This window comes from Toxorhynchites rutilus, chromosome 3 (genome assembly GCF_029784135.1).
Source record: "Toxorhynchites rutilus septentrionalis strain SRP chromosome 3, ASM2978413v1, whole genome shotgun sequence".
Taxonomy (NCBI): domain Eukaryota; kingdom Metazoa; phylum Arthropoda; class Insecta; order Diptera; family Culicidae; genus Toxorhynchites; species Toxorhynchites rutilus.
The window spans coordinates 59,007,727-59,023,796 of NC_073746.1; the positions used below are offsets into that span (position 1 = coordinate 59,007,727).

At 38.9% G+C, this 16,070-nt stretch overlaps 2 protein-coding genes across 2 annotated transcripts; one reads left to right on the plus strand and one right to left on the minus strand.

The window, feature by feature from the left end:
• The first annotated feature begins 270 nt into the window (after positions 1-270).
• LOC129773167 (THO complex subunit 4-like) lies at positions 271-1,140 on the plus strand. The gene has a single exon (XM_055776741.1). The coding sequence runs from the start codon at positions 271-273 to the stop codon at positions 1,138-1,140; it is 870 nt and encodes a 289-aa protein (XP_055632716.1).
• Positions 1,141-1,282: 142 nt separating this feature from the next.
• Positions 1,283-15,180, minus strand: LOC129773168 (uncharacterized). The gene is made up of 3 exons (XM_055776742.1): positions 14,046-15,180; positions 2,557-2,803; positions 1,283-1,313 (listed from the first exon to the last, which is right to left on the minus strand). The coding sequence occupies exons 1-3, from the start codon at positions 15,178-15,180 to the stop codon at positions 1,283-1,285; spliced, it is 1,413 nt and encodes a 470-aa protein (XP_055632717.1).
• Positions 15,181-16,070: the final 890 nt, after the last annotated feature.

The window sequence follows — 16,070 nt, forward strand, 5'->3', positions numbered from 1 at the left end:
ACGGAAATTAAATTCCATAGCTATAATAAACTGAAACATTTTCCGAAAAATTGACCCGAGCTCGCTTTTCTACAATCATTCGGTATAATTTACAGGTAAAAAGGCAAACAGGTAAAATTCATACCTAGGCAGGGGAGAAGGTTAAATAAATTACTACCCACAGTCTGCCTATATCATTAACACATATAAAATCAATGATGGTTCAGCCATTTAAATCAAACAATAATTGTACTCCACAACGAGCAGTCCAGGTCAACATAAATAGTTCAGATGGCAGACAAAATCGAGATGAGTTTAGATGATATCATCAATTCACAACATAGCAATAGTGGATTTGGAAACAATCGTACAAATGGTAGAACAGGGAGGGGACGCCACCATAGTGCCGACAGCAGACTACCACATCCCCGCAGGAATATTGACAGGAGCGGTGTCCTCAAGGGGGGAATACGTGGAGGAATTCAACGCCCAAGATATCAGTCCCAGAACACCAGATTTATTGCCGCCGAAATGCGTGCATTCGAAAGCACTAAACTGAGGATAGCCAACCTAGAGTCCAGCGTGTCGGAGTGGGATATTAAGGAACTTTTCCTAGAGTTTGGACCAATCAAGAGCGCTGTGATACATTACGACCGGTCGGGAGTGTCCCGTGGGACGGCCGACGTGGAGTACGAACGACGTGATGACGCTATCCGAGCAATGAAACAGTACAACGGAGTGCCCTTGGATGGACGACCAATGAGCGTAGAGCTAGCAATTTCGGACACATCGGCATTCCTGTTCCATAGTAGTGCTACTCAGACACGACCATACCACGATAAGCGACGAAGCATTCCACCGAAACGCCGCGGAGATGGAGGATTCACTCGGGGTAGCAAATCGAACTATCGTAATGACTATGGGTCACGAAGGGGTCAGACCAATCGATATAACGGCAATAGAGGAAGCAAACCAGGTCCGCATAAACGCACAGCCAAGACTGCCGAAGAATTGGACGCGGAATTGGAGGCATACAAAGTTACCAACGGAAGAAAGACTGGAACAAAAACGACGAAACCTGGCACGAAAACAGCAGAAGAACTGGATGCCGAGTTGGAGGCATACAGAAATGAAGCAAGCAAACAGCTGGGAAGCAAATAGAATAACAAAACAAAGTCTAGATTAAAACGATTGTATTAGAATGTGAATAAAATGAATAAAAATAATAAAAAAAATATGAACATATAAAACATGCATTTATAGAAGTACAAAAGGGGCACAAACTTCTGAATTAAAATGAAATCTATACCGAAATGGGTAGGTATAATTTGCGACTGCCGAGCACAAAGAAATGTGTGAATCCGTTGAAATCAACAAGAGTATAAATGCCGAACTTATCGGCAGTCCAGTATCTTATTATGCAAGTTGCACAGTTGTAATAGCTACAGCAGCTCACCGAATATAGCTTTGGTAGCTTTGGCGTTAATATTGAAGAGGTTACGATTTGTGGCAAGCTTTTTTGCCACCAATGATATTTCGATGCGAAAAAGGCTTCTTCTTTTAATAATACTCAAGCAACATTTATGAAATGTATTTTTAAGTCCCTCGTCGTCAGTTCATTTGACATCCAATCTGTTTGATTTCGAGCGAATCTCAATGAACTTAATCACATTCAGTTTATATGTTTTTAATTCTAAACACGCTAGCGCCTCTGATATTTATTTGAAAAACATCAAAACAAAAAAAAAATGTAAGGAATTGTATCTAGGACACGACTGCATTTTCGACGTAGAACTACGCAATTATATTAATCAATCCACTTGTTCACCACTTCGAATATTATTTTAGAATGCATCGAAATTTTTGAAATAACTTTTTAGTTTTTTTTTATTGTTACTACTTCGGGTCCTGCACAAATTTTATTGGCAGCTTGAGATGCAGTTTTGCCTTTGTCATAGTAGTACTGTAAAATATGTCGGATTTTCTCTTTATTTTGCACCATATTTGCGACACTATAACTCACGAACGACTTAACCAAACAAAACACTGTCAAGGACAATATTATACCTTTCCAACAAGCTATAGTATGACTCGATACAATGAATACAACTAGAACTACACGCTTACAACGACGCCTCGCGGAAATACCGCAGGACTTTTTTGACAGCCTAATATAATCGTTCTCAACTATTCAGACTTACAGATACGAGCAAATGAAAAAAAATATACAAATTTGCTTCCTTCACTTACAGCCACCATTCAATATTATTCCATACGAATTCTGCCCGTCTCCTGAAGTATTCCAAAATTCGCAAGAGAAAATATATTAATAACATTTTATTTCTTTATATACGAAAATATTGGGTCAATTCATAGCTTTTGAACTACTGAACCGATTCAGATGATCGACATATTGATTTGAAGCCGATGAGCCAGTCTTCTTTATTACGTTTGCGGAAAAATTGGTTATGTAAAAAAACCTCAGCTTTCAAGGAAAAATATAAACAAATATAGCGCCCTCTAAAGATTCGATTCGACGAATTGAGCTTCTCGTCCACGTCTCGGGTGGAAATATACGGGTTCTTCTTAAAGTACTGCCTTATCTTCCGCGCGTTCTCTGGGTATTCCGATTTAGGTTTTCGGCCACTTCCAGCGCGCCGCTCGATGGTCTTCGTCTCACGGAAGGTCTTCACAACGCAGGACACGGTGGCATGGTTGATTCCAAGCCTTTTGCTGATCCATCTGTGCGACTGATTAGCATTATCGATCACCGCGTCCAAGATTTGCTGGTGTAGCTCTTCTTGTTTCGAATGCATCTTGGAAACTACTTGACAGATCGCGATAAAATTTTGCACACAAGAACATAACACTCTAAACTAGTATTACCCAAAAATTAATTAATTTTTACCCACGCGATAAAAAGTTACACCCAAAACAAAGTGTCGCATTTTTTACGAGTCCAATCTTTATTCCAAAGCTACGTAAAAAGTAAAAACAAATACAACCAATAATTACAAGATCCGAACTTTATAGAAGTATAATATTTTTTGAAAAAAGATTTTGGCGTTAATTTGATATGTCGATGATCTGAATCGGTCTAGTAGTTCAAAAGTTATGAAGTTTTGAAGAAAGTCATTTTTAGACAAAAGTGAAAAAAAATGATATTTTAGACCACCTAAATAATACTATGCGATAGGGGAGAGGGAGGCAAGTTGGCGAGGGAGGCAAGATGACGAATCGGTAATTTAACCCGTTGTAATGAAGGTAGCACCACCTACTTTTTACTGAAGATGCATCATAACAAAGCCAAACTTTGTACTCGGTAACTCTGCGTTATCACAAAAAAAGTGAAAAATATAAATGAGAAAAATCGTGATTTTGTTATTTTCTTTCCGTTTTTTCACATTTCATTATCCACTTTATGAGAAAAGTTAAAATCTCAAAATAATTTTATACATGATAAAGACTCTATTGTACATAATCTGTTTGTTTCCGGCGAGTTTCAATAATGATTTTTTTTCAGCTAAATTTTTTTTATTGAAAATGTCGCTTGGGGACAAGTTGGCGAACTGCAACATTATGTTAATTTTTGGTTTTTTATTGCAGATGGTTAGAACTTATAAGCGAAAACGAGACCAATATTGGTCGGACACCAGTTTGGAGAATGTTATGAAAGCTATAGAAGAAGGTTTGTCTGTTCCGGGTGCTTCAAAACAGTTCGGTGTGCCAGAACCAACTTTGAGACGCTATCAACGAAAATATCCAGACATGGAGGTTAGATCTTCAATTCAGAATTTGCGTTTCCATGTTCTTTATGCAAGAAATATTATATCTGTATCAATTTCAGGATACGTAGTACAATAAAGGCCGCTTTAAAGCCACATTCAGGTCCAGCTTCGAAGAATTGCCTATTCGTTTGCGGTTAAAAATGGCACAGAGCACCCTTTCAAAGGAACATGCGCTGGACGGACATGGGTTGAAATGTTTATGAAGGCTCATAAGCTATCTTTGAAAAAGCCAGAAAATACCTCAGCGGCTCGATTAATGGCGTTCAATAAAGAAAATTGTGACTATTTTTTTCGAACTTTGGGAGATATACGAGCTCAGTATCATTTTCCTGCGTGTGACATTTACCGTATTGATGAAAATGGCATTTCCACTGTTCCAGCCAAGAATAAATGAATTATTGTTATTACATTTTGTTGATTTTCAGGTGACCAAACCATATTCGCCAACTTGCCTCCAGGCATTCGCCATCTTGCCTCCACGTGGAGGCATAATGGCGAATTCGACGCTTTTTGCGCAAAGCTTTTGGGTGGACAATTTTTTTTAGTTTTTTTGCCCATCCATATATGATAATATGATAGATAATATGATAGAAAACACTTCAGGCTATATGAATCAGCATCAACATTAATAAAAAATAATTCCAAGATCTAGGGCTCACCAAAGCTTAACGTCGCCAACTTGCCTCCCTCTCCCCTACACAAAAAGATGAATTGAATGAAAAAATTGTAAATTATTTACAATTATTACAATTAATAAAATTATTAATTCATTATTATTATGATATGGCAAATGTTACTTGCTGTATGGAATCGTCTGGTAATGGAGCATCGGTACCTCATCTATCAGACAGGTACATCTTTATTTGCACACAAAACGGTTCACATGTAAGTAAGAGGCATGTTCAATATCAAAAATACCTTAACAAAACAGACGATACATAAAAAAAATTACACGAATTAGAAATTATCAAGACATTTGATGAAAATGATTCCATCAGAAGGAACGCGCAATCTACGGGATGTAAACCTCAAACAAACATTCCGAATCCGCAAACTCAACCTGGTCATCGCAAATCAGCGTGACCGGATGAGATAGCTAACCTGCGCCTTGGCTAGGCTAGGCGAAACTGCTTGAGATGTACAACCGGATCTGGACTGAACGTTCTTCCCCTCGAAAGTGGTCTCACAGTCTAGTCGTTCGAATAAGAAATCAGGTAAAAACGCCCATCGAAAAACTACGGTCCCACATCACTGACCTGCTGCGCCTCCAAGGTCATGTAGAGGAAAGTGAATCGACGGCTGATCCAGCGCTTATCCGGAAACCGTCTACTAGAGCTATGTCAATCAAAAATCGTTACGCTGTTTTTGAACTAGCACAGTGCTCCCAGTATCGGTTCGGGAATCTTTGACAGCAATTTATTTACAAGTTATTACTCTTGAAAGCCTCAATTGCCCCTTGTTGGAAGAAAACAGAAGCGAGTTGATTAAACACAAAAGTTATGAAACCCGCAACACTGAGACAAAAACGCTAGTTTGAAAGCTATATGACCAGGTGCTGACCAAATTCAACGGGCGCATTCTTATTGACGATGAAACGTATGTTTAATGTTTATTAAAACGGAAAATGAAACATGAAACTTCGAGATCTATTGTCATTGAGTTTACTGTCATCATATTGATCCATTCAAAATTTAGGCTTTCTTCAGAATATTGCCTTTTTTGGGCATTTTAAAAGTGTTACCCTCAACACAGAGGAACTTTATTTCTGCTATGCGCGAAAGACACAATAAACAAACTGCAGCGCGCCGAGCGGTTGCCATAGAAATCATATGGACAAAATAACATTATTGAATTGGACAGCTAATTATCAGAATTGAGTTCATCTGAATGCGTTTATTTAATGGTTTAGCTATGTAAATCTGATACAAATGGTGTGCAAACATGATGTTTACAATATTTGTAAGTGTTATAATTCATCTGAATACGTGTCAAATAATCATCTGGTGATCGATTAAAAGTTAGCTCGAATGAGGGTCGCAATGGCACAAATAGAAGGTGTATTTTATAATCCTATAAAACGTGTGATTCCGTAAAAATATCATACAAAACTACTGTAAATCATGAAAAAGACAATTTTATTTATATGTTTTGAAACATTCGAATGCCTCATTTGACACAGGAGCGCTGAATTAGAGCATTCAAAAAAGTGGGCAACCCATGATCATATTGTCGACTGGAGATTTTATAATCTTCTTTTGATCCCAATTTCTTATCACTCTGGCAATTTTTCAATGCGAGAAAAAGGTGATGATCTTTGGTGCCAGGTCCGAACTATATGGTGGATGCATTTAACATCCCAATCAAGTTCTTGGAATTGTGTGGCCATGCGTTGTCCTGATGGAATACAACACCTTTTTTGTCAATTGCTAGCTTGACACGGTTCATTTGTTAGCAGTAGAGTGTGTATTACACTGGAAAAAAAAATTAAAAAAGATTAACATGTTTTTTTAGATAAAAAACATCCTGAAAATGAATTAAATTGCACGTATTTTACTGTTGCAGTATCAGCATAATAAACATCAATCACAATTTCAGCGGCCTGACTTGCATTTTCGCATTTATAAAATAAAAAAGTGTCAAATGTATTGAATTTTCTCTTTGTTGACCTCCATTGTTAACACCCAGTAACTCATAACTGAATGGAACAAACAAAAAACAAGTAAACAACCTAATATTGAATTGGTTTTATCTCGAGAACAGTAATCCTAGGACAAAACGTTGTCTTTAGTTATTCATGTAGAATCGCATCTAGATTCCATTTTTTTATGTTACTTTTTAATATGGTTATGATTTTACAAAGTATTTAAATTTCATAAATTTTCATAAATTTATACCTCTATTTTGGAGAGTTTACCACGACACCACTGCACGTAAAACTTTGGTAAATTGAAAGGGTTTTCCTATAAGAATAAACAAAAAAAATATCGGAGGGAGAGGGTGTATTGAGATTTAACAGTTTTTATTAAATTAATTTTTAGTAAGATTTTTTGACAGTGCATGCTATGTTAATGTTTGACAAAATTGTTGTAAAATCAATGAAATATTTAGAAACATTAAATTTCAATCAGACATCTGGATTTTGAGTTAGGGTTTTTCGAAAGAAAGATCAATGATTTTGAATTGAATTGAACATATGATAATTCAAGTTGTGATTCTGGCTTTCATCATATGTACCAAGTTTCAAAAAATTGGAGAGGGTCCAGTCAGCGGCCGAGTGATTTGGCATAGAGTTACTCTACATTAGAGTGCCAATGAATGTGTGGGAAAAAATCGACCCTAATATTTCAAAAAGTTACTTCATAAAAAATGTTCACCACCTCGAAATAACACCCTATGCAAAATATTAGCTCAATCGGACTAAAGGGAGAGTGGCGCAAAGCGGTCAAAGTTTGAGTTTTTTGAAAATCGAAAAATCACCCAAAGGGGGAGTAAATGAAATCGGGGTTTTCCAATTTTTTGTTCATGGCAAATGTCTTAAAGTTGCATGAAACGTCGAGATCTAGTGTCATCTCGAATTTTTTTTTGTCAAAAAAAAAAATTTTTTTTCGGAGTACGAGACGAAACATATGGTTTTAAGTGCCAATAAAAATAATTATCCCGATTTTTCATTCGGAACTTGTTGCGAAATGTTGATTTGCACGATATTATACTCTATGCAAAATATTAGCTCATTCGAATTTCATTTATTAGTGCCACAGACGTTAAAATTTGAGTTCTTTGAAAATCGAAAAATCACCGGAAATCGGGGACAACATTTTTTTATGCCAAATATCTTAAAATTGCATGACACATCAAGATTTACAGTTATCTCAAAAAAAAAATTATTCAAAATCGACTTTTCAGACGGAAAACGACCAAGCGCAAAAAAAAATTTTTTTTACCAACAGTAATAACAAAATTAACAAATAACAGTAAATCTCGACGAGTAATGCAATTTTAATACATTTGGCAAAACATTTGGTTTTTGAAAAAAAAAAACTCAAATTTATAAGTATGTGACACTAATAAATAAAGTTCGAATGAGCTAATATTTTGCAAAAGGGTATATTATGGTGCAAATCAATTTCGCAACAAGTTCCGAATAAAAAATCGAGATAATTGTTTTTATTGGCTCATATAAACATACGTTTCGTCTCGTATTCCGAAAAAGAACTTAGTCCCAGAGTCGATTTTTGATAAAAATAAAATTTCGATATGACACTAGACCTCGACGTTTCAAGCGATTTTAAGACATTTGGGATAAAAAAAATCGAAATCCCCGATTTCCTTTACTCCCCCCTTGGGTGATTTTTCGATTTTCAAAAAACTCAAACATTGACCGCTTTGCGCCACTCTCCCTTACGGGTGTTTTTTCGAGAGGTACACATTTTTTATGAGGTAACTTTTTGAAATTAGAGATGACCATTTTCATTGGCACCCTACGTATGCCATAGCAATATAAGAGAGCAAAATAAGAGGCACTTTACAAATAAGCACGTATCAGAGGCTTCATATTAAATTCCAACTCTCGCTCTACGTTTTACTCACAACTCTCTCAAATCCAACTGAATTTTCTAATGTGGTGTAATATTCTCGTGCAATAGTATAACAGCACCGTTGATTTTGTGGATTGCATAGTCTACTTCATACATATAAACATTTGAACACTCTTAAAAACTGGTGCTTTTATTTGGAAATTTGATGCTGTAACACAATAAAAAGCATCTTTCCTGCCAAGGCCGATATGTTTTCTGCCGATGCTAGTTCGGGTTTGGTATTTACACCAAATTTCAACCATATTTTATCTGTCAAAAAGTGTTAATTTAACAGTGTACTTCCATCCTTACACCCTTAACACACCCAAATTTCGTCATCCCGATTTATGACATTAAATGACACATAACATAACAGAAAATGTCATGACTCACAAATACTGGTAAGCATTTGTATAATATACATGGTACAGCAATATAAGATTAATACGAGCGAGCGAAACCAAAGACAAATAAGCTTTCCGCATATTTTGCCACATACACGGCCCAGACCGAGATAGATATTGGTCTCCTTCATGTGCTCCCTTTTTTTACTCATAGAAAACACTTCCCAACTTCATTTTGTAATCAGGTGCAATAGTATCACGTATTTACTGAACAACTGCTGAAGCATCATTAGTCATGTGGATAGCGTGGTCGCGTAAAATTGCTTTGCATTCCAGCCAACCTTGGTTCGATCCCCATTGACGTCGCATGGACTTTTTTTTTGGCACAATCCCAAATGAAATGAGAAAAGAAAACAGACAGAGTTGTCTGCACGCATACATGCAAACCATTTTTAAGCTTTTAAAACAACTCATTATTTGCGCATTTGAATCTCCAGCACACTAAATGGCATCATTTCTGCTAAAGATGACATGTTTTCTGCCAACGCTAGTTTGGGTGTAGTAATGGAATAAACGTTTTAATGAATTACAATGATCCAAGTGGACGAGTTTGGGCATTCGCTATCCAACTCTTGACGAGTAAAGTTCAGCGTCGGTATTGTGCGTTGCCACTTTTGCTATTGTGCTATTGGTACGAGTGAATCGTGTACGAGTGAAGGTCATTGCTGTCCGCTTTCGACCTGACCTTTTGTGAAGTGGAACGAAGGAACAAAGGAAGCAGCGCTCTTGCAGCGAGCCGGATTGCGGCTGTTGAACTGATTCGGCATAACGGGATCGCCATCGCGTGACTGTCGCAAACGGGATTCATCATCACGTGGCTGCGTAAGCTATTGTGTTGTCTCCGTAGCGCGTAGCCTCTGTCTCTCCCTGATTAGGGCAGTAGAGCGCATTATTGGAACAACTTATATATTAAGGTACACATATTTATTATTAATATTATTATTCAATTCATTTGTTCATTGTTTGATATTATTATCATAATTTTTTTTTTTTGCTATTTTTTTTAAGATTATTGTTAAAATCAATAATAATTTAGAAATAAGACAGAAATTTTTGTAAAATAGAGAATAGTGGAGGATCTCCAGAAATGGAGATCTCCGATAATGAATCTCAAACAAGATCTGGGAAAAAACATAAACGAGTCCCTCATAAGGAAGATAATTCTTCTGGGGACGAATCCGCTCATCCTACCAAGCCCCCCTCTAAGAAAATTGCAAGCCTCCCTTCTCAACCCACTGTTACTTCCACTCCCCCTCTCCCATCATAGATTTCGCTTCCCCCTTCTGATGCTTCCGATCCAACCCAATCCTCGTCCTTGTCCTCATCCTCATCCTCATCCTCGTCCTCGTCCTCGTCCTCGTCTTCCCCCTCTGTTGTCGCGCTCCACGTGTCAGAGTTTATCCAGAAGATGCACCTGGAACTGGCCCTTGGGTTGCTTTCCTCCGGCCAAAACCGAAAGGAAAAAACCTTAACGTGATTCAGATCATGAAAGATCTGGCCAGATACACTTCTGTATCTGAAATTCGCAGGGTTAGACCGAACAAATTGCGAGTTGTCGTGAATGAACGGAAACACGCAAACGAGATTGTTGCTGATCAACATTTCACTCTTTGTTTCGCCTTGATCGATGGGTTGAAACGAATGGCCTACTCTCAGATACACAATATGGGTTCCGCAGGGGCAAGGGGACGAATGATTGTCTTGCGTTGCTTTCTTCAGAAATTCAAATGGCTTACGCCGGAAAAAAACAAATGGCTTCAGTATTCTTGGACATAAAGGGGGCCTTTGATTCTGTTTCAATAGAGGTTTTGACAGACAAATTACACTCTCGGGGTCTGCCGCCTCTATTGAATAATATGTTATATAACTTGCTTTGTGAGAAACAGTTGAATTTTTCTCACGGGGATTCGACAGTAAATCGGGTCTCCTACATGGGCCTCCCCCAGGGCTCATGTTTAAGCCCCCTTTTGTACAACTTCTATGTAAGCGACATCGACAATTGCCTTACACAAAATTGCAGCCTAAGACAACTTGCAGATGATGGAGTTGTCTCTGTCGTAGGATCAACAGAATCCGACCTACAAGAACCCTTACAAGATACTTTGAACAATTTTTCAACCTGGGCCATTGGGCTAGGGATCGAATTCTCCACGGAGAAAACAGAGATGGTGGTTTTTTCTAGGAAGCATAGACCAGCAAAACCAAAGCTTCAACTTTTGGGTAAACCGATCACTCATGCTATGTCATTCAAGTATCTTGGGGTCTGGTTCGACTCCAAATGTACTTGGGGGGCCCATATTAGGTATCTGAGTAAAAAATGCCAACAAAGAATAAACTTTCTCCGTACAATTACCGGCACCTGGTGGGGAGCCCACCCAGAAGATCTTATAATGTTGTATCGAACAACTATTCTCTCAGTGATGGAGTATGGCAGTTTCTGTTTTCAATCAGCTGCCAAAACACACCTCATTAAACTCGAGCGAATTCAGTATCTTTGTCTCCGTATCGCGTTGGGATGTATGCCCTCAACGCATAACATGAGTCTCGAGGTTTTGGCAGGCGTACTCCCACTAAAAGATCGCTTCAATTTATTATCTCTTCGGTTCTTCATCCGGTGTAAGGTCATGAACCTATTGGTGATCGGAAATTTTGAGCGGCTAATCGAGCTAAATTTTCACTCCGGATTCATGAGTTCATATCATGAATTCATCTCCATGCAGGTTGATTCTTCTTCGTATATTCCCAACCGTGTTTGTTTCCCTGACTACATCAATTCCTCTGTGCATTTTGATCTGTCCATGAAGCAAGATATCCATGGATATTCAGATTACCAACGATCGAGGATCGCTCCAACGATCTTCGATGAAAAATATAGGGGTATCAATTGTGATAATATGTACTTTACTGATGGGTCCACTATAAATGAGTCCACAGGATTTGGAGTGTTCAACGAATTTTTTAGCACCTCACACAGTCTTCAGAATCTTTGCTCAGTGTATATTGCTGAATTGGCAGCAATTCATTGGGCGCTGGACAGCGTCGCCTCACGACCTGTTGAACACTATTACATTGTAACGGATAGTCTTAGCTCTGTCGAAGCTATCCGTTCAGTGAGGCCGGAAAAGCACTCGCCGTACTTCCTTGAGAGAATACGAAAAATTTTGAGTGCTTTATCCAGACGCTGTTATGTCATTACCTTTGTGTGGGTCCCTTCTCATTGCTCAATTCCGGGTAATGAGAGGGCTGACTCATTAGCAAAGGTAGGTGCGATTGAAGGCGATATTTATCAGCGTCAAATCGCCTTCAATGAATTTTACTCTTTAGTCCGTAAAAATACCATCGCTAACTGGCAACGCAAATGGAACGAAGATGAATTGGGCCGGTGGCTTCACTCGATTATCCCTAAGGTTAGCCTCAAACCATGGTTCAAAAGTCTGGACTTGAGTCGGGACTTTATTCGCACCTTCTCCCGACTCATGTCCAATCACTGTTCGTTAGACGCGCTACTCTTTCGTTTCAGTCTGGCCGGCAGCAATATCTGCGTTTGTGGCCGAGGTTACCACGACATCGAACACGTTGTTTGGTCGTGTGAGGTGTATCTTGTTGCCAGATCGAATTTAGAGAACTCCCTTCGGGCTAGAGGAAGGCAGCCCAATGTGCCGGTGAGAGATGTTGTTGGGTAGCTGGTTCGATGCCAATACGCAGGACCCTATCCTGCGTTTCGTCGACCTGGGACTGTCGCGGTTTTCCTTCCTGGGTTTATAATTTGGGGGGTAAGTAACCACCAAATAAACACAGCACCAACTTGAATATGCACTACAGTCTGTTTATTTATAATTCACAACTCATATATTTACAATTCATTCACATTTATATTATTTACAGGTAATTTTAATATGACATAAATAATTTGACCGTTCCAATGGCCGTTTCTTCCAACTCTCTTTTTTATAAACCTTCTATTTTTCATCTTCTTTTTTGTTTCTTATGATTTCTTGTTTGTCTTCCTTTCTCCTATCTCTTTCTCTCTTTGTTTTGTATCATGGTTTTTTTGTGTTGGTAAATTTCAGGTTTCCAAAGCCAACGAAGGTCACCCATGCAGCAAATCATAAAAGTGGGGGTTTACCGAATGTAAAATATTCTCGGATTGTTCAGTAACCAACATTCTCGCCCGCGCTGAAATTACTTAATTTCTGAAATGATAAATAAACCTCTCGCATACTGGATTGGCAGCTCTCCTAAATTTTCCTTGATGATATTTCTAAACCTTTTATCCCTTTTGTATTCCATTTCTCAATTATCGCATTTCCTTCCTAATTTCCCGATTATTGCATTTATCAAATCTTCAAATTGCCCAATCCTGGTAATTCCTTTTTACCATTCTGATTTCATCCCAAGTTCCTTCTAAAATCTTGCTCTCTTGGCAGCACAGGATTCTTCAAAATTTCTCAAATTCATCGTGGTGAATCTTCTCCATGAAGGCTTATCTGTTGATTTTAGGTTAAATAATTCTCTCCCATTGGTATAGTTAAATATTGATGTGCGGATATTGCGTCGTTTGTTTGACCCATCCTTGATAAATCTTTTATCAAAGTTTAATCCTTTGGATGTTGTGGAAATATTACAACATTCTACGCGAGTAGTGCTTGGTATACTAAAAGTCCCTGCAATCACCCATCCGAATACCGAGTCTGTCAGCTCTGGTAATCCGTTCCCGATATAAAATTGACTTCCCGATTTGAAAAATTTGTTGAAATGTTGTATTCCGAGAATCAGGTCTATCGGTTTTGATCTCGAAAATGCTGGATCTGCCAATTTCAAGCCCCTTGGTATTTTCCAATTTCTTACAAATATGTTTGAAGTTGGTAGATTGCCTGTCACCTTATCAAGCAATCGGAATTCCATCTCACACGAAAATCCTTCTACTCTCGATCTAATATTTGCCTTAACCTTTTGTTTTACCCTTTTATTTGTTTTATCAACGCCGATAACCGATGCTTCTGCTGGAACCCTTTGGAGTCTCATGAGGTGACAAAACTGTTCTGACATGAAGTTGTCCTCAGATCCCGAATCTAGCAATGCTCTTGCTGGATAAGTGATCCCTTTATCATCTTCCACAAGAATGACAGCCGTTGCTAGTATAACCGATGATTCCTTGGTTGATTCCATTCCAGCTCCCCTAATTTCTGGTGAAATATTCCCTTGGTTTGATGACCTCTTCACTGCACAATATTGAGGTTTGAAGCATATCAATGTATGGTGTTTCTCCATGCAATTCCGGCATGCATATCGCGAGTTACAGTCGGTTGCTTGGTGTCCCCTCCGGAAGCAATTCCGACATAGCGAAAGGGTACGGATCAAATTATCACGAGCGGATATTGTCATCTGTTGGAACTTCGGACATTGGTAAAGGAGATGGAAACCTGGACAAACTACACATTGTTCCCTGGACGATATCAATGCGTTATGGCTAGTTTTGGCTAAAGGTATTTTCCCCTTGAATTGTTGTGAATAATCCTGATTCGCCTCGACGGATTCTTCGGGAAGTGAACTAAGCACCCTTATTCTCCTCTGTAGGAATTCCGTTAAATCTTCGATCGTATTATGCTCCTTTGGAGTAGAATGCTCCTCCCAGCTTCTGCGTGTAGTTGGATCCATTCTCGAACACAACACATCCAGTAGCAATAAATCCTTGTAATCGGCTGGTTGTACTAGTTGATCCAAAGTTTTAACGATACTCTCAAAAGCTTCTAAAAGTGACTGCAGTTCGGCTACCGACTCTCTTGTAACGCTTGGTAAATTAAAAAGTGCCTGCACCTGCCTACGCTTGAGCATCTTGCTATCATTATAGCGTTTCATTAACGCATCCCACGCTATCTGGTAATTCGCTTTGGTGATTGCGAGCGAGTCTATCAAAGACCTAGCTTCTCCTACTAAGCACCCCTTTAAATAGTGGAGTTTTTCTACATCTGGTAAGTCTGTTTTGCAATGAATCAATGACAAATACAGATCCCTAAAGCTCAACCACTCATCAATGTTGCCATCGAAGGTCTGCAACTTGATTTGTGGGAGTCTAACGTGCTCATGGATTGAATGTTGGTTGGTAATTGAAAGGTTCAACTTCTTCTCTGGCTCCTTGACCTTCTCAAGTAGCAAAGATTTCGCCCTGTAATAACGATCGCCAAATTCCGATCGTTTCCTGGAGTAGGTTTCGTCATCGTCATTGAAATCTTCGTGCATCTCGATCTCCATTGTTGTGTCGTTGATCTGATCCCATAATTCGTCCAATTTCTCTATACGAACTGTCGCTGCAGTCGCTGGAGTGTCATCATCCATCGAGTCGACAAAACGGCAAATATCGTCGAACATTCCCAATAGAGCCTTCAACCTCGTTTGAAGCGCCTTGAGTGAAGTATTCCGCGTGATTGGTGCCATAATTCCCAAAGTTGTTTCGTAGGATAGGAAATACAAATTATGTAGTACTCAAAAACACCAGCCACGGCTGGGCATATACTGTGAACTGACCTACGGAATAATTGTTGGTTCTAGTATCCAAAAGCAGTGTGCCGGCTGATCATCGGAATCACATCTGCTGCTCCTCATTAGTAAAACGTGTAATTTTCAAATTCGAGTACCCCTCGGTTACACGTTCCACAAAAATTCAATCGAATGCCAAACCAATACCAGTGTGCAAGATGGAAAACGTGGGTGTAGTAAACAATAACAAACTCCAGCTTCGGCTGGACATATACAGTTCATAAACTGACCTTAACAAGAATAAGGGATTCGATGTGCGGTGATTTCTACGGTAAGCGGTGCGATTAACCGGTGTTACGATGTGATTTCGTACTTTGGTCCTCAGTGATGACAAAATAGTGCGATGACATCCGTTGGCTGATTTTTGCCTTCGGCTGTGTTTGTGTTGTTTCTCCGATGGTGATATATAAATAAACAGTTGGTGTAGATTTTGCCAAAATGTCTCAGCAGCGGCTGGACATATCTCGTGTATATATTTACCTGGACAAACCAGGAATTGAGGCCGACGAAATGTTGTGATGCCACAGTGTACCGTATGTGTTGTGCCAACCCGTATTTTGAAATTGATTCCCAGCGAAATGATTGATCGCGATTGCCCTGGATGGTGTGCGTGCGTGGATCCCGTATTGTTTCTGGAGAACCAGGAATTGCACCCGGTGTTATGATGAATCAATGTATCGGTTGTGATCAAGTATGCTCGATGGATTGGATATGCCTTTGTTTTCGTTGATCACGTGATGTTGTTCGATGACCCCAAATGTTGTTTGTTTATATCTCATATCTTTGTT

What these genes read in the sequence shown, in the direction of transcription:
- LOC129773167 (XM_055776741.1), top strand. Translation starts at nt 271, where the DNA reads ATGGCAGACAAAATCGAGATGAGTTTAGATGATATCATCAATTCACAA.
- LOC129773168 (XM_055776742.1), bottom strand. Translation starts at nt 15,180, where the DNA reads ATGGCACCAATCACGCGGAATACTTCACTCAAGGCGCTTCAAACGAGG. An exon ending in GGGACACCAAGCAACCGACT is followed by an intron (nt 2,804 to 14,045) that starts GTAACTCGCGAT and finishes TCTGTCAAGTAG; the next exon opens with TTTCCAAGATGCATTCGAAA. An exon ending in CAGTACTTTAAGAAGAACCC is followed by an intron (nt 1,314 to 2,556) that starts GTATATTTCCAC and finishes TGTGCTCGGCAG; the next exon opens with TCGCAAATTATACCTACCCA.